Source organism: Drosophila pseudoobscura, chromosome X, assembly GCF_009870125.1.
Source record: "Drosophila pseudoobscura strain MV-25-SWS-2005 chromosome X, UCI_Dpse_MV25, whole genome shotgun sequence".
Taxonomy (NCBI): domain Eukaryota; kingdom Metazoa; phylum Arthropoda; class Insecta; order Diptera; family Drosophilidae; genus Drosophila; species Drosophila pseudoobscura.
In genome coordinates this window covers 28,644,149-28,667,159 of record NC_046683.1, presented here as the reverse complement: position 1 = coordinate 28,667,159, position 23,011 = coordinate 28,644,149, and the positions used below count along the sequence as shown (strand labels likewise).

The 23,011-nt window shown below is 45.5% G+C and overlaps 2 protein-coding genes across 2 annotated transcripts; both read right to left on the bottom strand.

Moving 5' to 3' along the window:
- Positions 1-1,967: 1,967 nt before the first annotated feature.
- LOC117185108 (NADH-ubiquinone oxidoreductase chain 2-like) lies at positions 1,968-3,140 on the bottom strand (the record flags this gene model as incomplete). Its single annotated transcript, XM_033384990.1, is given in 2 exon segments — positions 1,968-2,213; positions 2,215-3,140. Coding segments are annotated over 2 exon segments (1,065 nt in total), but the record flags the coding sequence as incomplete, so codon positions are not given.
- Positions 3,141-7,855: 4,715 nt separating this feature from the next.
- On the bottom strand, positions 7,856-8,632 carry LOC117184910 (uncharacterized). Its single transcript, XM_033384076.1, has 2 exons — positions 8,087-8,632; positions 7,856-8,019 (listed from the first exon to the last, which is right to left on the bottom strand). The coding sequence occupies exons 1-2, from the start codon at positions 8,571-8,573 to the stop codon at positions 7,997-7,999; spliced, it is 510 nt and encodes a 169-aa protein (XP_033239967.1). The 5' UTR covers positions 8,574-8,632; the 3' UTR covers positions 7,856-7,996.
- Positions 8,633-23,011: the final 14,379 nt, after the last annotated feature.

The following is a 23,011-nucleotide window of genomic DNA, read 5'->3' as shown; positions in this document are numbered from 1 at the left end:
ATACCAGGAGCGTTTGCCTTCGACCATTTCATCTTTTTCCAGTTTTCGGACGTAGCCGATGTCGTCGTACCTCTTAATCTGTTCGTTTACGAACTCTCGTAGCACCTTATCGCGTGTCATACGAGATTCTAGGCACCGAAGTCGTCGCATTGCCATCTCTCTGGAGGAAGGAAGTTCCACGTTGTCGTACCGCCAGAGGAGTCCTGTCTCCCATCTCTTCATTTCGCTGCTAAACCTCGTGGAATTTTCCAGCATTGTTTTTGCTCTTTCGTCCTCTTTGGACCTGAGTGTGCTCTTCGCCATATTTATGCCAACCGCGTCTAATGAGAAACTCTCTTTTACAAGAGTGTCCAGCTGTGGGTGTTTATTACATTCGCATACGTGCATTACCCGCGGACTCGCTGGCCCGTCGCCCTTTCTGCGGCCATAAACAGACCACCCCGACCTGGATTTGGCGGCGATAAATTCGGAATTCTCGCGTTCTTTGACAGTCAGTGGCACTACAAGTTCCACGTTGTCCAATCCGATGATCAATGACGCTCTCACGTACTTGTAGCTGAGTATCGGTAGCTTTTCCAGGTGCGAATGGGATTTTAGGATTGAGTCGTCCAGCGTCTGCTTCGGCAGATCCAGGTTTTTTACTGTTCTCACGTTTTGAAGCGTGAATCTGCGAGCCACGTTGTCCCTTGGAGAGATCGCTAGGCTTATCCATTTGGATTGAGATTCTCTCTGCGTGATGTCTCCAGTCCAGCGTAGGCATAACTCGTCCGAGGGGCCATCGATACCTAGTTTTTCCGTTATCTCAGTCTCGATTAGGGTACAGGCGGATCCTTCGTCTATCAGTGCGAACACTTGCATTTGGCCGTTCGGTCCATACAATGTTAAGGGGACGTATCTAAACAACGCAGCTTCGTTCTGCATCGTGTGCAGTACCGTAGTGCTTTCCTTCGGCCTATTCTCTACCCTAGAGCTTTGCTGGTTACTGTTGTGGAGGAGGAAATGGTGCTTTCTCGAGCATCCGTCAACGGAACATACTCTTGTTGACTTACAGTGCCTTATAAAGTGTTTGCCAAGGCACCTCCAGCATAGCTTATTTTCTCTGACGAAGTTCCATCTACCTGGCTCTTCTAGCTCCAGGAACTGCTTACAGTCCTCCAATTTGTGGGCCCCATTGCACCTACGGCAAGGCGGTTGTGCGCTGCTATCATTGTGCACCATAAGCCGGATTCTTGGGTTCTTCTCCTTCGTGCAGACTTCTTTCTCGGGTGCTACTGGCATCACGGTGCTTGCGCACGATGCGACTCGGAATAGCCAATCGTCGAAAACAGCGATATTTACCCTCGGAAGTCCAGCGCTTTGTCTGGCCCAATCCAGTTTCAAGTCGAATGGGAGTTTCTCCACAAGGTCGCGAAGTAACATAGGGTCGTTCAGATAGGCGGACAGTCCTATCGCGTCAACAGTAGCGCGATAATTTTGCACCGACAGCGCCAGGCGCACTAGGCTTTCGATGCTGCTCGATTTCACGGACGGCTCCATTCTTAGCTTCGTCTGCAGGGTGTGATATATGGCCTCTGGTCGGCCCTATAGCATTCGAAGAGTCTCGATGGCTAGTCGGACTGTTGCGGGCATCATTAATTTTCCTCGTACTGCTTCCAAAGCAGCACCTTTCAGGCACCTTTGCAGCCTCATGAGATTCTCTTGATCGCTGAGTCCGTAGCGTTCTGTAGATTGCTCGAAGTTTACTATGAACATGGGTCATTCCTCGGGGTTTCCAGAAAAGCATGGTAGATCCTTGTTGATAACTTGTCTTGCGGCTATCTGGGATGCTGTCAAGCATCTCTCCGCCCCCGCTGGCGCGACCGCTCGATTACTCCCGTATGCGTACGGGTCGAAATATTTCGACTCGTACTTGGGTAATACTGTGCAGTCGGGGCGCGAATGAAGGGGTTTTGCCCAGTCTTATAGTCAATAATGATATCAAACTGCAATTTTGAAGGAGTAAAAATTTACTAAGGCTTAAAGGCTTACCCCTATTTACAGCTTTGAAGGCTATTAGTTTATTTAACTTAAAGCCTTAAAGTATAAAAAAGAATAAAGAAATTAAAAATAATCCAAAAATTGAAAAAAAAGTGCAAATTAAGTATAAATTTGTATTTATATTATTAAATTGAGTATTAATTGTTCAATTATTTTCATAGTAATTTAGTATAAATGTATAATGTAATCAATGTTGATATTATTATAATTGTTAATGTAAAATATTGATTACAAAATGTTAATTCTTGAATTACTAATCATTTAGGTTAAAATCTTAAAAATGGAGGTAATCCACCTAAAGATAAAAAATTCATAAATAAAGTAAATTTTAAAACTTTTCTATTTATGAATCAAGAAAATAATTGATTTAAATGAAATAATTTAAAAATATTAAATATAAAAGTTAAAATAAATGATAAAAAAGAATAAAATGTGAAATAAATTTATCACACAGATTCTCTAATTATTAAACTTATTAATATTCATCCTAAATGGGTAATTGAAGAAAATGCTATTAATTTACGTAAAGATGTTTGGTTTAATCCACCAATTGCTCCTACAATTACTGACAAAATTACTCTAATAAGTAATAAATTTTTAATATCTAAATAAGAAGTTAATATTAGTGGGGCAATTTTTTGTCAAGTTATTAATATTAATGCATTTATTCAAGTTAAACCTTCCATTATATTAGGAAATCAGAAATGAAAAGGAGCAGCTCCTATTTTTAATAGTAGGGCAGATATAATAATTATTTAAGTAAATGATTCATTAATTTCAATATTCATATTATTTTTTAATATTAAAATAATTGATGAAAATAATAAAACAGTTGAAGCTAATGCTTTTGTTAAAAAATATTTTAAAGATGCTTCAGTTGAAGTTAAATTATTATTATCTCTTAGCAGGGGGATAAAAGATAACAAATTAATTTCAAGTCCTATTCAAGCTCCTAACCAAGAATTAGATGTAACTGTAATTATTGTTCCGATAATTATAATTGTTAAAAATAAAATTTTTGAAGAATTATTAAAAATTAAAAAAAAAGGATTATAACCTTTATAAATGGGGTATGAACCCAGTAGCTTAATTAGCTTATCTTTTTAAATTAACATATAAATATATATATATATATTTTGGTGTATGATGCACAAAAGTCTTTGATACTTTTAGAAATAGTTTAATTCTATTAAATATAAAGTCTTTATAAAAAAAAAACAATAAAACCTGTCAATGAATGCAGTATGCTGCATAATCCATCCTATCAAGGTGACCCTTTTCATCAGGCAATTCATTAATAGTAAGATTATCCCTATTTTTTTTTTTTTTATTCTATTATTTTTTTTTTGTAAATTACAAAATTTAAAAATAATTTGTTTTTTAATTAATAATACATTTTAGTATAAAATTTTGATTTTGATTGGTCCGCTTTGTACTTGTGCACTGATGTCACAAAAGGCACAAACATTTTTTACAATGCTCTTGGCACATTTTTTGATTCTTGTGTCCCGCTTTCTTGCCCGATTAGATCTGGAAAACCCCCTTGGTTTACCAAAGAGTTATCCAGTCTAAAAAACTTAAAATCAAGACTTTATAAAAAATTTCAAGAAGTGGGTTCTCCTACTTCTCACTCTCGTTATGTAATAGCTCGGTCAAACTTTTCAGTTCTTAATGCTCAATGCTATAAGAACTACCTATCTCGTTGCAGGATACGTTTTTCTCAGGACCCTAAACAGTTTTACTGCTTCGTAAACAGTAAGCGTAGAACGTCCGCACACCCATCCTCGCTATCATTTTGTAATACGTGTCGTGTTGGCGCCCTTTTCGAACCTTTTTATGCATCGATCAAATCCATAATAGATTCTATAGACTTTTACAACTAAAACACGCTGAATGTATGTAAAAATACTCAAATTACTTATGTATTGTTATGGCCGCGCCGGGCAACGCCTCCAAATCTGGGGCCGTACGTTTGATAAGCCTCTCGTGTTCAATAGGCCTCCCGTGGTTTTGTTCTTCAAATCGGTTTTATTTGTTTCATTTATTCATTTACAATGTCGGGCGGGTGTTAAACTACGAGAGCTAGCGCTAAAAAACTTGTACCGCTTCAGTGTTTTTTCCGCTGCCTTTGTTTTCGTTCTTCCTTTTTCCTGCCTTTATCTGCCGTTCGCCCTAATTAACCCTAGGCTAGAACCGCCCGCTAGAACCACGACGTCTCCGAGTTGGATAGGGTTGGTTGGGGGTCCATGCCATTTGGTTCGTGTCGTCAGGCACGGTAGGTACTCCTTCAGCCATCGTTTTCTGAAGCTGTCCACGATCTGCCCTGCAATGCGAAAACTCTTACCCAGCATAGCTCCTATTGCGCTGCTGTCGCTCTTTGCTGCCATCGAGCTGGTCTCTGCTCTCAGAAAGTGATTCGGTGTAAGTACGTCGGCTTCCGGACACTCCAACGGCACGTAAGTCAGGGGTCGGGAATTCAGCATATTTTCTATCTTTGCTAGTGCTGTTCTCAGCACTGGTTCTTGTACGTGCGTCTCCTCTAATATTTCGGCTAGTATGGATTTCACCGATCTGATCATTCTTTCCCACGCACCTCCCATGTGGGGTGCTCCTGGGGGTATGAAGGACCATTCTATTTGCGGGTACTTGGTTTCCAGTTCGTTCGGTAGAATTCTTTCAATTTCTTCTCGTAGTAAGCGGCTGGCTACTCGGAAGCTCGTCCCGTTGTCCGACACAATTCTCTTGGGGACTCCTCGACGGGCTACGAACATTTCCAATGTTAGCATGAAGGCGTCTGTTGACAGGGAGTTCGCCAGCTCGATGTGTACTGCTCGCACGGTGAGGCACGTGAATAGTACTCCCCATCGTTTCTCGCGTCGTTTTCCTACGTTTACCTCCAGTGGTCCGAAGTAGTCGATACCTGTGTTTGTGAATGGCAGTTCGTTGATTGCTAGCCTCTCTGGTGGTAGGCTTCCCATATCCGGTGCCTCTGGAAGCGCTCTTTTATTGCGACATCTTTGGCAGGTTTTCGCTACGGCGCGAACTCTTGCTCGCAGTCCTGGTATGTGGTACAATTGTCGCATCTCGTTGACGACGATCTCAGTAAGCTGATGCTGAAACTTCCGATGGAAATAATCAATGAGAAGATTAGTGACGTTATGTCCTCCGGGTAGAATTACTGGCCGTTTCAGGTTCCTCGTTATGCCGATCGACTTATCTATGCGGCCGCGTATTCTCAGTACGCCTGTTTCATCGAGGTACGGCGATAATTTGTAGATCGAACTTTTCTTACTCACGATTCTTCCTTGTCGTAGAAGACCCATTTCTTCAGGGTAAGCCTCTTCTTGGACCATCCGGTATATAACGATGTTGACATCTTCCATGTTGCGAAAGCGTGCGGCTAAATTTGCATCCTCTGATGCGAAATCTCTTTTGCGTATTTTGTCCAGAAATCTCATCACGCATCTCAGGGCTCCCGTGAACTTTTCCCATTTGCTAAAGCGACATACATTTGGGATTATGCTACTCAGCTTTGATGGAGGTTTCGGCGTATCTGTCCATTCATGTACGTGTATCCGTTCCAGGTTACTCGAGTTGAGCTGTGTAGTTGGCCAGTGTTCTTCCTCGTCAAATAGGAACGGCGGACCGGAGAACCATCTCGCTTCCGGTTGGAAACTCGACTCTTTGGTCCACTTCGTTCCATCGTCTGCTACGTTCAGAGCGGATGGAACCCATTTCCATTCTGATATGTCCGAGGTTTCCAAGATCTCTCAAATTCGCAGCGCAACGAACTGATGGTACTTTCGGGCGTCTGAACATATCCAATACAACACGTTCTTGGAGTCGGTCCAAAAAACACGTCGCTTGACCTCGACGGAGAGCGAGTCGTAGGCCGAGGATCGCTGCCATAAGCTCCATCCTGGGAATCGATATTGGTTTCCATGGTGCCACTCTTGTCTTTGATGCGAGTAGTGTGCATCTGACTTCTCCTCTTTGTTCGATCCTTATGTAGGCGACGGCTGCAAAGGCGTTTATGCTCGTGTCTGTGAAGATGTGTAATTGGATATTAGATGTTTCTTTCGTTAGACCGAGATATCGTGCAACCCTTAATTCTTCGATGTTTTGTGCCCATATCATCCAACGTTGACGTTCGCTTTCTTCGACCTGTTCATCCCAGCCTACGGCCGACCTCATCACGTCCTGCAGTGTTATCTTTGCCTGTATAATATAGAACCCCAGTAGTCCTAAGGGATCGAAGATGGTCATGACTGTACGTAGAATTGACCGCTTCGTCACAGTTTTCGCTTCGTCGTATATGTCATTCGGAAACTTATTGACGAAGGTGAAGTAATCATTCCTTGGATGCCACCACATGCCAAGCACTCGTTCTCGTCTTGTTGAGTCCGTCATCTCGATCTCGAATCATCATCTCTTGATGATCTCCATCTCCTGAGAGCGCTCTCATCACAGTGCTCGAGTTAGATATCCATCCTCTCATCTCGAAGCCTCCTTCTTTGTGTATGTTCCTCACTGCCAGCGCTAGACGGACCATTTCGTCTTCTGAGTCACAGCTTTGGAGCCAGTCATCTACAAAGGTGTTGCGAAGTATGGCCTCTACTTCCTCTTTGTTCCTCGATGAACCTTTCTACGTTCCTATCTCTCACGTAGGTCGCTGCTGCTGGGGAACAAGAAGCACCCAAGGTCATTACGCTCATTACGTACCTATCCGGTTCTGGACTGGTGTCACCATATCTCCAGAGAAACTACTGTGAGCTTTGATCTTCCGAACGTATCCTAACCTGGTGAAACATTTCTCTAATATCTCCGCAGATGCCAATAGACTTCTCTCGAAAGCGCGATATTACTCCTACCAGCGATGGCAATTGGTCGGGGCCCTTTAGTAGCATTGAATTAAGAGCGATGCCTTCCAATTTGGCTGCTGCATCCCATACGAGTCTTAATTTGCCTTTGTTCGGGTTCTTAGTCACGAATACGGGTAGATACCAGGAGCGTTTGCCTTCGACCATTTCATATTTTTCCAGTTTTCGGACGTAGCCGATGTCGTCGTACCTCTTAATCTGTTCGTTTACGAACTCTCGTAGCACCTTATCGCGTGTCATACGAGATTCTAGGCACCGAAGTCGTCGCGTTGCCATCTCTCTGGAGGAAGGAAGTTCCACGTTGTCGTACCGCCAGAGGAGTCCTGTCTCCCATCTCTTCATTTCGCTGCTAAACCTCGTGGAATTTTCCAGCATTGTTTTTGCTCTTTCGTCCTCTTTGGACCTGAGTGTGCTCTTCGCCATATTTATGCCAACCGCGTCTAATGAGAAACTCTCTTTTACAAGAGTGTCCAGCTGTGGGTGTTTATTACATTCGCATACGTGCATTACCCGCGGACTCGCTGGCCCGTCGCCCTTTCTGCGGCCATAAACAGACCACCCCGACCTGGATTTGGCGGCGATAAATTCGGAATTCTCGCGTTCTTTGACAGTCAGTGGCACTACAAGTTCCACGTTGTCCAATCCGATGATCAATGACGCTCTCACGTACTTGTAGCTGAGTATCGGTAGCTTTTCCAGGTGCGAATGGGATTTTAGGATTGAGTCGTCCAGCGTCTGCTTTGGCAGATCCAGGTTTTTTACTGTTCTCACGTTTTGAAGCGTGAATCTGCGAGCCACGTTGTCCCTTGGAGAGATCGCTAGGCTTATCCATTTGGATTGAGATTCTCTCTGCGTGATGTCTCCAGTCCAGCGTAGGCATAACTCGTCCGAGGGGCCATCGATACCTAGTTTTTCCGTTATCTCAGTCTCGATTAGGGTACAGGCGGATCCTTCGTCTATCAGTGCGAACACTTGCATTTGGCCGTTCGGTCCATACAATGTTAAGGGGACGTATCTAAACAACGCAGCTTCGTTCTGCATCGTGTGCAGTACCGTAGTGCTTTCCTTCGGCCTATTCTCTACCCTAGAGCTTTGCTGGTTACTGTTGTGGAGGAGGAAATGGTGCTTTCTCGAGCATCCGTCAACGGAACATACTCTTGTTGACTTACAGTGCCTTATAAAGTGTTTGCCAAGGCACCTCCAGCATAGCTTATTTTCTCTGACGAAGTTCCATCTACCTGGCTCTTCTAGCTCCAGGAACTGCTTACAGTCCTCCAATTTGTGGGCCCCATTGCACCTACGGCAAGGCGGTTGTGCGCTGCTATCATTGTGCACCATAAGCCGGATTCTTGGGTTCTTCTCCTTCGTGCAGACTTCTTTCTCGGGTGCTACTGGCATCACGGTGCTTGCGCACGATGCGACTCGGAATAGCCAATCGTCGAAAACAGCGATATTTACCCTCGGAAGTCCAGCGCTTTGTCTGGCCCAATCCAGTTTCAAGTCGAATGGGAGTTTCTCCACAAGGTCGCGAAGTAACATAGGGTCGTTCAGATAGGCGGACAGTCCTATCGCGTCAACAGTAGCGCGATAATTTTGCACCGACAGCGCCAGGCGCACTAGGCTTTCGATGCTGCTCGATTTCACGGACGGCTCCATTCTTAGCTTCGTCTGCAGGGTGTGATATATGGCCTCTGGTCGGCCCTATAGCATTCGAAGAGTCTCGATGGCTAGTCGGACTGTTGCGGGCATCATTAATTTTCCTCGTACTGCTTCCAAAGCAGCACCTTTCAGGCACCTTTGCAGCCTCATGAGATTCTCTTGATCGCTGAGTCCGTAGCGTTCTGTAGATTGCTCGAAGTTTACTATGAACATGGGTCATTCCTCGGGGTTTCCAGAAAAGCATGGTAGATCCTTGTTGATGACTTGTCTTGCGGCTATCTGGGATGCTGTCAAGCATCTCTCCGCCCCCGCTGGCGCGACCGCTCGATTACTCCCGTATGCGTACGGGTCCGAAATATTTCGACTCGTACTTGGGTAATACTGTGCAGTCGGGGCGCGAATGAAGGGCTTTTGCCCATGCAGGTTCGTACCCAGCGCCGGTGCGGCCATTGGATGCCACATGGCGCCGACTGGCATTGTCTCGTTCGGATTCAGCCCAGTAGGCATTCCAATCCGCGTTGCTTCCGTGGGTCCTGACATGTGGACTCCGGTCCAGTTGGGAACTGCTCTGTCCCAGCCTCCGTTGATTACCGTGGAGCTCATGAGGCCTCCTGCTTGAGGCAGTCTGGAATGCGTCGGGATGGAGCGCATTCCCTCGAAGGCCGTGGCATACGTCGGCCTTCCTAATGCATCCGCTCTCTGTTGAGCGAACGTTTCCCAGCTATCTAAAAGGCTCGTTCTTGGTGAAAAGGCTTGATCCACCCCTCCTCCTTGGTTGGTATGCTCTGGTGCTTGATGGCTCGTTGGGACTGTGGTGGACACGTTAGGTGTGGCCGTTGTTGCCGCCGAGTTCACATCTATATATGTATCCCTAACGCGATGAGTTTCCCTTGCACCTCCCTCAGTCTCAGAACACGCACCAAGCATCTTTTCCGGCCCATTTATTTCTCCTAATCCACACGGGGTCTCACCGCCAGATTCCGACTGCTGACCTTTGACGCCGTCCATTTTATTCCGGTGTCTTTTTTGTACAGTCCTGGTTTGTGGTTATACACGAACCACGTGTCGCTCGTATGTAAGAGATTAGCCTTTCTGTCCAACTGTGTGAGGATATCTCACTTGCAAAGTCGAATCCCTCGTGACGCAGCTGATTGCGTCGCACGCCGATCTTCTTTCTGTCGGTCGTAATTATTCGATTTGCTCTCCGTTGCGCAGGAAAAGTTTTTTAGAATATTGCCGCGCCGGGCAACGCCTCCAACGGGCGGGTGTTAAACTACGAGAGCTAGCGCTAAAAAACTTGTACCGCTTCAGTGTTTTTTCCGCTGCCTTTGTTTTCGTTCTTCCTTTTTCCTGCCTTTATCTGCCGTTCGCCCTAATTAACCCTTTGCTCAGCACTGTTAATGTTTGTGCTGTTAACGCAGTGATATTCAGGGCTGTTAGGCGCAGTGATATTCAGGACTGTTAGGCGCAGTGATATTTAGAGCTGCCGCTGCGGTTTCTGCCGTAACAATTGTATATATGACATCCATTTATGACATATGTAAGTATTTAATCAACTGCAAAAGAAAAATCTGGCCTTATAGGAAAAAATAGAGTGATAGCGAGAGAAATACATATATGCTTTAATGCGATTATATTTGCAAAAGCCCATTAATAAAATAACAAATTGTATATGGACGGCACCCCGCTAAAGACTGCGTGTATGTTGTAGGATTCTGGTACGGTTTCAGCTGCTCAAGAGCTGCTCAGCGGAGCCGCGATCATTCGCAAATGAAAAATAGCTTAAAATATATATTAAATACCAGGAGCGGTGCTCCCGAACCAAGAAGCGTCGAACGAAAACTGAAATGGAATTTGCTCGTAATGCAATATCTTGCTAACTGCATGTCTTTGATCAAATTCATGGTTTTCGGTCAGTTAGCAAAATGTCTCATAATAACAAGAAAATTTCAAAGGTTGTTATTGCAGACCTTAATAGCCTTTGCACACTGCCCACCATCCATTTCTGGGATGCTCCTTAAGGTTTTGCCGTTCCACAATCTGTCTTGGAAGTTCCTATGCGCAATTTTCTATGCGATATTTAGCTGATAGTGAATAGCAATAAAAAATAGTTCGTTGCTAGGCATATGTAGCGTCATTTGAATATTAATAATTGTTATTAGGATAGTATTTCATGAAGTCTAGTGTAAGTTAGGCTAGGGCAAAGCGGGAGCGCAATAAAAGCTCGTTCTCTCGCTCTTGGCGAATTCGCCCCGCTTTGCCACCGTAGGTAAGGTAGGCTTAGAAGAAATTGTTTGAATATATGAAAAGAAGTCGAGAAAAACCCTTGAAATCGAAAGCACGCATCCCTTTTCTTTTCGTCGTATTAAAATAAAAAAAATTGCAGTCACCCAAAATTTCGGTATTGTTATTTAGAAAAACTATTCTAAAATTTCATGGCGCCCCCGGGTGGACTCGCAATTTAAACGTATATATTAATTCAAGTGGAAAGGCAAAAAAGTGACAGTGACACAGTGAAGATACATACATAAATAGCCAAATCTATTGTACATTCATACATACATGTACATGCATATGTGCTGCAGCTAAATTGCCAAGAGTGACCGCGACGTGTGTGAAAATAACTAAACAAACCAAACTAAAAATCACCGCGTCGGTCGTGCAATACCCTGTCTGCAGCTACATATACAAGAGGAGAGTACAGCACCTGGAATTTCCTATCTTCCCAAGAGGTATTTGTGCAAAAAATTGAAAGCTCGAGTGAAGACGAAATGATTAAAAAACTCGCAATAATTGTCTTGCGCTGAAACAATTGCACCTCGCTCCCAATTCTTGGCACATACGTATGACATAGTAGAGCTAGATTTGCATGCTGTAGTTAGAGTTGAGCATATATATTAATACATATATCCAAACATCTAACCCTCTTGGACGCAATAACTACACATATATCTCTCCCTTTCTCCAATACGCAGTTGCAGCGGTGAATTTTTTCGTTTCTGTTGCTGTTCGTTGCTGTTCTTGTGTGGTTTTCGTGTACGCGCCAGCCAAGCGACGCTCTACCCCAAATTGGTCGGGTACATTGATTTTCACCTCTTTGGGTACTTGAGCTACGTGACGCAATACCCTAAATTTGTCGGGTATGTTGGGTTTTTACCTAGTTTGGGTACAATTACCCATTATTTCATTGAATGCCTCGGCATTGAATACGATTATTAGAAACGATCTTTCGCCTTTAGTTGCTTGTATTGAGAATCAATATGACCTCCATAGTCAACAATATCGTCCTTGAAGAGCTGAAAAAAAAGCGCAGTTGCCGTGTCAAAGGCATTCGTTTATTAGCGGACCGTTTAGAAGCGGGGGATATTCCGCTGGTATTGACGGAGCTCGAGTGCAGACTCGAAACGCTGATACGTAGCATTGACACGGCACGCGAACTTCAAGAGAAGATTGAAGATATAGACATTGACGATGAATTTGGAGTCGAGTTGGAAGAACTCTCAATTGTCACAAAGGCAAAATTAATGTCTCTAATTTGCGCATTAAAGACAGCTGATGAGACAATACAGGCAGTACCAGCTTATGGTGGCCCAACTCGTGCTCGCCTTCCGAAGTTAGCTCTGCCGCAGTTCAGCGGCAACTATTCGGACTTTAAAAACTTCATAGGTTTATTTGAGACTCTAGTTCATAATGACCAAAGCATTCCAATTATCGAAAAGTTCAACCATTTGCTTTCGTGTCTCTCCGGTGAAGCGTTGGGAACAGTTAGGGCTTTCCAAGTAACCGAGACCAACTACGAGAAAGCAATGGCTAGCTTAAAACGGGTCTACGATAATGATTGTCTGATCTTTAAAAATCACATTGATGCCCTATTTAATCTTCCCAAAATGACCCAGCAATCAGCATCGTCCTTAAGGAACCTTATCGATACCGCCTCATCCATATATGGTTCGTTGTTGTCGATAGGCGATGATAAAAAGATCTCGAATGCGATGATTATTCATCTCGTCTTGAGCAGAGTCGATCCGGTGACCAAAGAGAAATGGGAAGAACAGCTCGATTATGACCAACTGCCACTTTGGACGGACTGTGAAAGGTTGCTTAATCGCAGACATCAGCATCTTTCGGCCGAAAATCCGGACAAACCAAAGCAGGAGCAGAAAGCTGTGCCAAGCAAGCAGAATAATCGGAGCTCATTCGCGTGTTCCACCGCGAATACTAAAAATCAACAATGCAGCTACTGCAATGCGAAAGGCCATTTGTTGACAGAGTGCAGTCCATTTGGTCGGCTAGCAGTAATGCAAAGGTTCGAATTCGCAAAAACTGCATCCTTGTGCATCAATTGTATGCAGCCAGGCCACTCTGTAGTACGATGCAAAGCTAAGAAGTGTCGAGTGTGTGGCTGCTCACACCATACCTTATTGCATAGGTACACAGTGGCGAATAAAAGTCTAGCGTTACCATCACCCCCAGAGAATTCTTCTCCTCCTCCCAATCAGAATCAACCTTCCACTTCGCATGCTCTCCATGCGACAGCTATGGATAGAGTTATTCTGGCTACGTCGATCGTAAGCGTCCGAACAAATAATGGTGAACATGTTTTGGCCCGAGCTCTGCTTGACTCGGGGTCTCAAACCAATTTTATAACTGAGGACTTAGCACAGCGCTTACAGATCCATAGGGAGGAGTCGTGTATCAACTTGCTTGGTATTGGTGAATCCAATTCACAAGTCAAGAAAAAGATACACACGGTGGTGAAGTCGCGAATTACTGGTAGTGAGTTTTCGGTTGATTTCTGGATTCTAAGGTCCATTTCGGGGTATCACCCTGATCAGACACTTAACGTGAGTGACTGGAAAATCCCAAAGAACTTACCACTTGCAGACCCATATTTCTTCAAGCCACAGAAGATAGATATGTTGATAGGTGCAGAAACATTTTTCGAACTTCTATCTGTTGGTCAGATTCGCCAAGGTCCTGACTATCCAACTCTGCAGAAAACGCTTCTCGGCTGGATTGTGTCGGGCAGATACACTCCAAAGGTTACTGCCACCCAAGAAGCTAGGAATTGTTTGAGTTGTCGAGAAGAGTCAGTGATCCACATCGACAATACATTACAAAAGTTTTGGTCACTGGAAGAATTGCCGTCTTCTAAAAAGTCTTTATCTCCTGAACACAAGTTATGTGAAAAGCATTATAGAAGGACTACTCAGGTCGTGCCTTCAGGTCGGTTTGAAGTAAGACTGCCGTTCAAATCAGATCCCAGTATCTTAGGCAACTCCTTTGAAGTGGCTAAACGGCGGTTTTTATCGCTTGAAAAAAGATTGTCTCGTGACCCCGAGTTGCAGAAAATGTACTCGGAGTTCATGGAAGAGTACCTCTCCTTGGGTCACATGTCTATCACAGACAACACAATCCCCAAAACTCCACATTATTTCATTCCACATCAGTGTGTGTTGAGGCCTCAAAGCACGTCGACCAAGCTCCGCGTCGTTTTCGATGCGTCTTGTAAAACGTCCTCTCAGGTGGCCTTGAACGACATATTGATGGTCGGTCCTACGATACAGGATGAGCTGTATTCGACATTGCTCCGATTCAGACTACACAGGTACGCCTTGACAGCCGATGTTTAGAAGATGTATCGCCAAGTCTGGGTCGCTGATGCGGATAGACAATTCCAGCTCATAGTGTGGAGAAGAGACCCGTCTGAGTCCTTGAGAATATACCAGCTCAACACCGTAACATATGGGACTGGACCAGCCCCATTTTTGGCAATTCGGTGCTTGAAGAGGTTGAGTGAGTCTGCAAAACTCTCATTCCCTAAAGCTGCTGAAGTTATCGACTCCGACTTCTATGTCGATGACATGTTGACTGGTGCTGGTTGCGTAGAGGAGTTAAAGACAATTAAGTCTGATGTGGCTCAGGTTCTTCAAACCGCTGGGTTTGAATTGACTAAATGGTTTTCGAACTCACCTGAGGTCACCGCATCCGAGAGCACAGTTAAACCGATAACGATCTCGGACTCAGAGTCAACTAAGGCGTTAGGAATATCGTGGCTGCCACACGAAGACGTCTTTAAGTTCCAAATTGACACGTCAGTTATGGGTCTCCGAGCGACAAAACGGAACATCTTATCGGTGACATCAAAGCTGTTTGACCCCCTTGGCTTGTTAAGTCCTTTAGTAATTAAGGGAAAGATCCTACTGCAGGAGCTTTGGCTCAACAAGCTAGATTGGGATGAGTCAATTCCAATGAACTTGGAAACAGCATGGAACTTATTAAAAGAATCCTTGGGTCAGTTGGAGAAGATTACCATACCTCGATTTGTGCATACTGATCCCATGTCACCGATTCAAGTACATGCCTTTGCCGACGCATCCATGAGAGCTTATGGAGCCTGCGTCTATATCCGTAGAAAGACTGCAGAAGGTTTTAAGGTCTCCTTGTTGACTGCAAAGTCGAAAGTAGCGCCACTCAAGACGAAAACGCTCCCAAGGCTTGAGTTATGTGCCGCTCACCTTCTAGCAGACCTTTGTCACCGAATCAAATCCCTGCTCAAGGTTCCAATTGATAAAATGATATTCTGGTCAGATTCAGAAGTTACTCTTCATTGGATCAGATCCCACCCTTCGTCGTTGTCAACATTCGTTGCGAACCGAGTAGCGGAGATTCAAGAGTGGTCAAGTGAAGCTACGTGGCGGCATGTGCCAACAAAACAGAACCCAGCAGACATAGTTTCGAGAGGTTGTGACGTAGAGGAAATCGTGCAGTCGATCTGGTTTGGAGGACCAGAGTTCTTAAAGTTTGAAGAAGAGAGCTGGCCCAGAAATCCACATTTCAAGCTTTCCGAAGAAGAGAAACAGATGGAAAGTCGGAAGAAATCGGTCGGACTGACCGTCGCGGCCAAGCCAAATTACTTAGTGGATGTAATCGAGGGATACTCGTCACACCTCAAACTGCTAAGAGTGTTCGTTTTCGTGTTCCGCTTCATCCGAAAATGCAAAGACAAAAGTCTCAACTTTGGAAAAATTCCGTCATCCGTAGAATACGACGAGGCGTTTCTAAAAATAGTCGAAATAACACAGAAAAATGAGTCTCAAGAAGATATTGAAAGGGTTCGTAAAGGCACCAAGTTAGGCCCCAGTCTTCAGCGCTTGAATCCCTTCATCCATGAAGAGGCTGGGACATGGTGCTCGTTTTCGTTGTTGCGAGTTGGGGGGCGACTAGTTAACGCTCCTATGTCATATAATGCCAAGTTTCCTTTGTTATTGACAAAATGCTCGCAGTTTGTGCAGACATACGTTCGCTATCTGCATCAAACGAATTTTCATGCCGGCCCACGAGCACTAGTGAGTATCCTTAGACAGCGCATTTGGATAGTGAATGCTCAGGCGGTCTGCAGGGCGACAGTTAGGTCGTGTATTCGTTGCTTTAAATGCAAGCCTCTACTCCAGACCCAAATGATGGGCAACTTACCCGCAGACCGGCTCCGTGCTCTCCGCCCATTTTCAGTATGTGGCGTTGATTTTTGTGGCCCAGTCTATACGACTCTGAAAATTCGTGGAAGGCCCCCTTATAAGTCCTACATAGCGTTATTTGTCTGTTTTGCGTCCAAGGCGGTTCATTTAGAAATTGTCTCCGATTTGACGACTAATTCCTTCTTGTTGGCATTCCAAAGGTTCGTGGGTCGTCGAGGATGTCCGCAACGCGTGAACTGCGACAACGCGACAAATTTCGTCGGATCAAGTCGCCACTTCAGCGAACTGCGGAGGAAGATGGAGGCGGAAGCGGACGCGATACGCGAATTTGCGTCAAGAAGCGGGTGCGAGTTTGCCTTCATACCGCCTCGAGCACCGCACATGGGCGGACTTTGGGAGGCCGGTGTGAAGTCTGCCAAGGGCCTACTCCTACGCGCCATCGGAAGCGCTCTCCTCACCGCAGAGGAGTTGGAGACTGTGCTGGTCGGGATCGAGACTCTACTCAACTCGCGCCCGCTAGTACCCCTAAGTCCAGACCCAAGCGACGGAGACGCGCAGACTTGCTGACAGGCGTGCCGCTCATCGCACCCCCAGCACCCAGGACCCCGGACCAGGAGGGTCTGAGCTGCTTAAAGCGATGGCGGCTTGTCTCGTCAGCCAGGCAAATGTGCTGGCAGCGATGGTCCCGGGAGTATGTGCTGGGATTACAAATCAGATGCAAGTGGCACCAGGAGGAGCCAAAGGCCTGGAAGGCGTCAAGCCAGTGGGAGAAGCGCCAACTTGTGAATTGGCCTCCTGAACGTGGCTCCGCTGCTCGTCCTTAGGTCGACCACCCTTACCCTTCCCTCCTGCCCGGCGGTTGTTCCGACCACCCTTCCGAGCCGCCACTGTTGAGGGGCAGGTTGTCCTCGGCGACGATTACGATGTCGCCTTCCTTGACATTTGGTTCCTCCTGGTGCCACTAACATCTTATTTGCACGCCCAGCAAATACTCCCGGTATCATCGCTGCCAGAACATTTGCCTGGCTGACGACACAAGCCGCCATCGCTTTAAGCAGCTTAGACCCTCCTGGTCCGGGGTCCTGGGTGCTAGGGGTGCGATGAGCGGCACGCCTGTCAGCAAGTCTGCGCGTCTCCGTCGCTTGGGTCTGGACTTAGGGGTACTAGCGGGCGCGAGTTGAGTAGAGTCTCGATCCCGACCAGCACGGTCTCCAGCTCCTCTGCGGTGAGAAGAGCGCTTCCGACTGCCCGTAGGAGTAGGCTTGGCAGACTTCATACCGGCCTCCCAAAGTCCGAACATGTGCGGTGCTCGAGGCGGTATGAAGGTAAGCTCGCACCCGCTTCTTGACGCGAATTCGCGTCCGCTTCCGCTTCTATCTTCTTCCGCAGTTCGCTGAAGTGGCGACTTGCTCCGACGAAATTGGTCGCGTTGACGCAAAACAGACAAATAACGCTATGTAGGACTTATAAGGGGGCCTTCCACGAATTTTCAGAGTCGTATAGACTGGGCCATAAAAATCAACGCCACATACTGAAAATGGGCGGAGAGCACGGAGCCGGTCTGCGGGTAAGTTGCCCATCATTTGGGTCTGGAGTAGAGGCTTGCATTTAAAGCAACGAATACACGACCTAACTGTCGCCCTGCAGACCGCCTGAGCATTCACTATCCAAATGCGCTGTCTAAGGATACTCACTAGTGCTTGTGGGCCGGCATGAAAATTCGTTTGATGCAGATAGCGAACGTGTGTCTGCACAAACTGCGAGCATTTTGTCAATAAAAAGGGAAACTTGGCATTATATGACATAGGAGCGTTAACTAGTCGCCCCCCAACTCGCAACAACGAAAAAGAGCACCAAGTCCCAGTCTCTTCATGGATGAAGGGACTCAAACGCTGAAGACTGGGGCCAAGCTTGGTGCCTTTACGAACCCTTTCAATATCTTCTTGAGACTCATTTTTCTGTGTTATTTCGACTATTTTTAGAAACGCCTCGTCGTATTCTACGGATGACGGAATTTATCCAAAGTTGTGACTTTTGTCTTTGCATTTTCGGATGAAGCGGAACACGAACACGAACACTCTTAGCAGTTTGAGGTGTGACGAGTATCCCTCGATTACATCCACTAAGTAATTTGACTTGGCCGCGACGGTCAGTCCGACCGATTTCTTCCGACTTTCCATCTGTAGCTCTTCTTCGGAAAGCTTGAAGTGTGGATTTCTGGGCCAGCTCTCTTCTTCAAACTTTAAGAACGCTGGTCCACCAAACCAGATCGACTGCACGATTTCCTCTACGTCGTAACCTCTCGAAACTATGTCTGCTGGGCTCTGTTTTGTTGGCACATGCCGCCACGTAGATTCACTTGACCACTCTTGAATCTCCGCTACTCGGTTCGCAACGAATGTTGACAACGACGAAGGGTGGGATCTGATCCAATGAAGAGTAACTTCTGAATCTGACCAGTATATCATTTTCTCAATTGGAACCTTGAGCAGTGATTTGATTCGGTGACAAAGGTCTGCGAGAAGGTGAGCGGCACATAACTCAAGCCTTGGGAGCGTTTTCGTCTTGAGCGGCGCTACTTTCGACTGTGCAGTCAACAAGAAGACCTCGAAACCTTCTGAAGTCTTTCTACGGATATAGACGCAGTCTCCATAAGCTCTCATGGAATCGTCGGCAAAGGCATGTACTTGAATCGGTGACATGGGATCAGTATGCACAAATCGAGGTATGGTAATCTTCCCCAACTGACCCAAGGATTCTTTTAATAAGTTCCATGCTGTTTCCAAGTTCATTGGAATTGACTCATCCCAATCTAGCTTGCTAAGCCAAAGCTCCTGCAGGAGGATCTTTCCCTTAATTATTAAAGGACTTAACAAGCCAAGGGGGTCAAACAGCTTTGATGTCACCGATAATATTTTCCGTTTTGTCGCTCGGAGACCCATAACTGACGTGTCAATTTGGAACTTAAAGACGTCTTCGTGTGGCAGCCACGATATTCCTAACGCCTTAGTTGACTCTGAGTCCGAGATCGTTATCGGTTAAACTGTGCTCTCGGATGCGGTGACCTCAGGTGAGTTCGAAAACCATTTAGTCAATTCAAACCCAGCGGTTTGAAGAACCTGAGTCACATCAGACTTAATTGTCTTTAACTCCTCTACGCAACCAGCACCAGTCAACATGTCATCGACATAGAAGTCGGAGTCAATAACTTCAGCAGCTTTAGGGAATGAGAGTTTTGCAGACTCACTCAACCTCTTCAAACATCGAATAGCCAAAAATGGGGCTGGTCCAGTCGCATATGTTACGGTGTTGAGCTGGTATATTCTCAAGGACTCAGACGGGTCTCTTCTCCACACTATGAGCTGGAATTGTCTATCCGCATCAGCGACCCAGACTTGGCGATACATCTTCTTAACATCGGCTGTCAAGGCGTACCTGTGTAGTCTGAATCGGAGCAATGTCGAATACAGCTCATCCTGTATCGTAGGACCGACCATCAATATGTCGTTCAAGGCCACCTGAGAGGACGTTTTACAAGACGCATCGAAAACGACGCGGAGCTTGGTCGACGTGCTTTGAGGCCTCAACACACACTGATGTGGAATGAAATAATGTGGAGTTTTGGGGATTGTGTTGTCTGTGGTAGACATGTGCCCCAAGGAGAGGTACTCTTCCATGAACTCCAAGTACATTTTCTGTAACTCGGAGTCACGAGACAATCTTTTTTCAAGCGATAAAAACCGCCGTTTAGCCACTTCAAAGGAGTTGCCTAAGATACTGGGATCTGATTTGAACGGCAGTCTTACTTCAAACCGACCTGAAGGCACGACCTGAGTAGTCCTTCTATAATGCTTTTCACATAACTTGTGTTCAGGAGATAAAGACTTTTTAGAAGACGGCAATTCTTCCAGTGACCAAAACTTTTGTAATGTATTGTCGATGTGGATCACTGACTCTTCTCGACAACTCAAACAATTCCTAGCTTCTTGGGTGGCAGTCACCTTTGGAGTGTATATGCCCGACACAATCCAGCCGAGAAGCGTTTTCTGCAGAGTTGGATAGTCAGGACCTTGGCGAATCTGACCAACAGATAGAAGTTCGAAAAATGTTTCTGCACCTATCAACATATCTATCTTCTGTGGCTTGAAGAAATATGGGTCTGCAAGTGGTAAGTTCTTTGGGATTTTCCAGTCACTCACGTTAAGTGTCTGATCAGGGTGATACCCCGAAATGGACCTTAGAATCCAGAAATCAACCGAAAACTCACTACCAGTAATTCGCGACTTCACCACCGTGTGTATCTTTTTCTTGACTTGTGAATTGGATTCACCAATACCAAGCAAGTTGATACACGACTCCTCCCTACGGATCTGTAAGCGCTGTGCTAAGTCCTCAGTTATAAAATTGGTTTGAGACCCCGAGTCAAGCAGAGCTCGGGCCAAAACATGTTCACCATTATTTGTTCGGACGCTTACGATCGACGTAGCCAGAATAACTCTATCCATAGCTGTCGCACGGAGAGCATGCGAAGTGGAAGGTTGATTCTGATTGGGAGGAGGAGAAGAATTCTCTGGGGGTGATGGTAACGCTAGACTTTTATTCGCCACTGTGTACCTATGCAATAAGGTATGGTGTGAGCAGCCACACACTCGACACTTCTTAGCTTTGCATCGTACTACAGAGTGGCCTGGCTGCAGACAATTGATGCACAAGGATGCAGTTTTTGCGAATTCGAACCTTTGCATTACTGCTAGCCGACCAAATGTGCAGTCCTCTGTCAACAAATGGCCTTTCGCATTGCAGTAGCTGCATTGCTGATTTTTAGTATTCGCGGTGGAACACGCGAATGAGCTCCGATTATGCTGCTTGCTTGGCACAGCTTTCTGCTCCTGCTTTGGTTTGTCCGGATTTTCGGCCGAAAGATGCTGATGTCTGCGATTAAGCAACCTTTCACAGTCCGTCCAAAGTGGCAGTTGGTCATAATCGAGCTGTTCTTCCCATTTCTCTTTGGTCACCGGATCGACTCTGCTCAAGACGAGATGAATAATCATCGCATTCGAGATCTTTTTATCATCGCCTATCGACAACAACGAACCATATATAGATGAGGCGGTATCGATAAGGTTCCTTAAGGACGATGCTGATTGCTGGGTCATTTTGGGAAGACTAAAGAGGGCATCAATGTGATTTTTAAAGATCAGACAATCATTATCGTAGACCCGTTTTAAGCTAGCCATTGATTTCTCGTAGTTGGTCTCGGTTACTTGAAAAGCCCAAACGGTTCCCAACGCTTCACCATAGAGACACGAAAGCAAATGGTTGAACTTTTCGATAATTGGAATGCTTTCGTCATTGTGAACCAGAGTTTCAAATAAACCTATGAAGCTTTTAAAGTCCGAAAAGTTGCCGCTAAACTGCGGCAGTGCTAGCTTCGGAAGGCGAGCACGAGTTGGGCCACCATAAGCTGGTACTGCCTGTATTGTCTCATCAGCTGTCTTTAATGCGCAAATGAGAGACATTAGGTTTGCCTTTGTGACAATTGAGAGTTCTTCCAACTCGGCTCCAAATTCATCCTCAATGTCTACATTTTCAATCTTCTCTTGAAGTTCGCGTGCCGTGTCAATGCTACTCATCAGCGTTTCGAGTCTGCACTCGTCTGCTCCGTCAATACCAGCGGAATATCCCCCCGCTTCTAAACGGTCCGCTAATAAACGAATGCCTTTGACACGGCAACTGCGCTTTTTTTTCAGCTCTTCAAGGACGATATTGTTGACTATGGAGGTCATATTGATTCTCAATACAAGCAACTAAAGGCGAAAGATCGTTTCTAATAATCGTATTCAATGCCGAGGCATTCAATGAAATAATGGGTAATTGTACCCAAACTAGGTAAAAACCCAACATACCCGACAAATTTAGGGTATTGCGTCACGTAGCTCAAGTATCCAAAGAGGTGAAAATCAATGTACCCGACCAATTTGGGGTAGAGCGTCGCTTGGCTGGCGCGTACAAGAAAACCACACAAGAACAGCAACGAACAGAAACAGAAACGAAAAAATTCACCGCTGCAACTGCGTATTGGAGAAAGGGAGAGATATATGTGTAGTTATTGCGTCCAAGAGGGTTAGATGTTTGGATAAATGTATTAATATATATGCTCAACTCTAACTACAGCATGCAAATCTAGCTCTACTATGTCATACGTATGTGCCAAGAATTGGGAGCGAGGTGCAATTGTTTCAGCGCAAGACAATTGTTCGGAGCAGAACGCAGCCGATTAGCTGCTTATCAAATAGCACCTAATTCTTGGCCCTCAGCCGCTTATTTTGTTTGTTACTTATGTCTATGTCACTCATTTGTTTGTTAAAGCTTTGCGCTTGCTTGCCCTGCTAAACGCTCTCTGCCAGCTCGCTCTTCGCTATCTCCGCTTTGCGTCTGCCTACCGACGTCGGCCGAGCGAAGCTGCGCTTAGCGATCGGAGCGGCAATGTAAAGGGCAGGCAAGCCACACTTGCAATTTGGATGTCACGCATTAAAGAACATATCGCAATTTTATTTCTGCGCCGAGTTTTATTTAATTGAAATAATTTGTCGGCCGATTGGGGATAAAAAACATTATCTCCACATAAAATTTGGTGACCCCGACGTGATCTCTGAGTTGCAGTGTCAATTAATTATCATTCGCGATCGACATTCGTTAGCCTTAACAAATTTTCGGCGGTTAAGCACAATTCGGTGCTAAAACATACTTACATACACCTACATACACGCATTGCTGGCTATTAATTTCTCTGTCGCGACAATTCGGTCAGTGCAGTGCAGCGAACTCACTAATACACACAAGCGGAGTACAAAGCGGAATCGGACAGCTCGCACAGCCGCACAGCTAAAGGCATTAGCTGTAATCCCTTTGCTTTCGGTTCGCACGTTTATACGTATACAGGGTGTTTTTTTCGGT

Excerpts from the sequence above, each read along its gene's own strand:
- LOC117184910 (XM_033384076.1), bottom strand. The coding sequence starts at position 8,573 with ATGGAGCCGTCCGTGAAATCGAGCAGCATCGAAAGCCTAGTGCGCCTG. Across the intron at positions 8,020-8,086 it reads CAAACACTTTATAAGGCACT|TAACCAGCAAAGCTCTAGGG; the intron begins GTAAGTCAACAA and ends CCTCCACAACAG.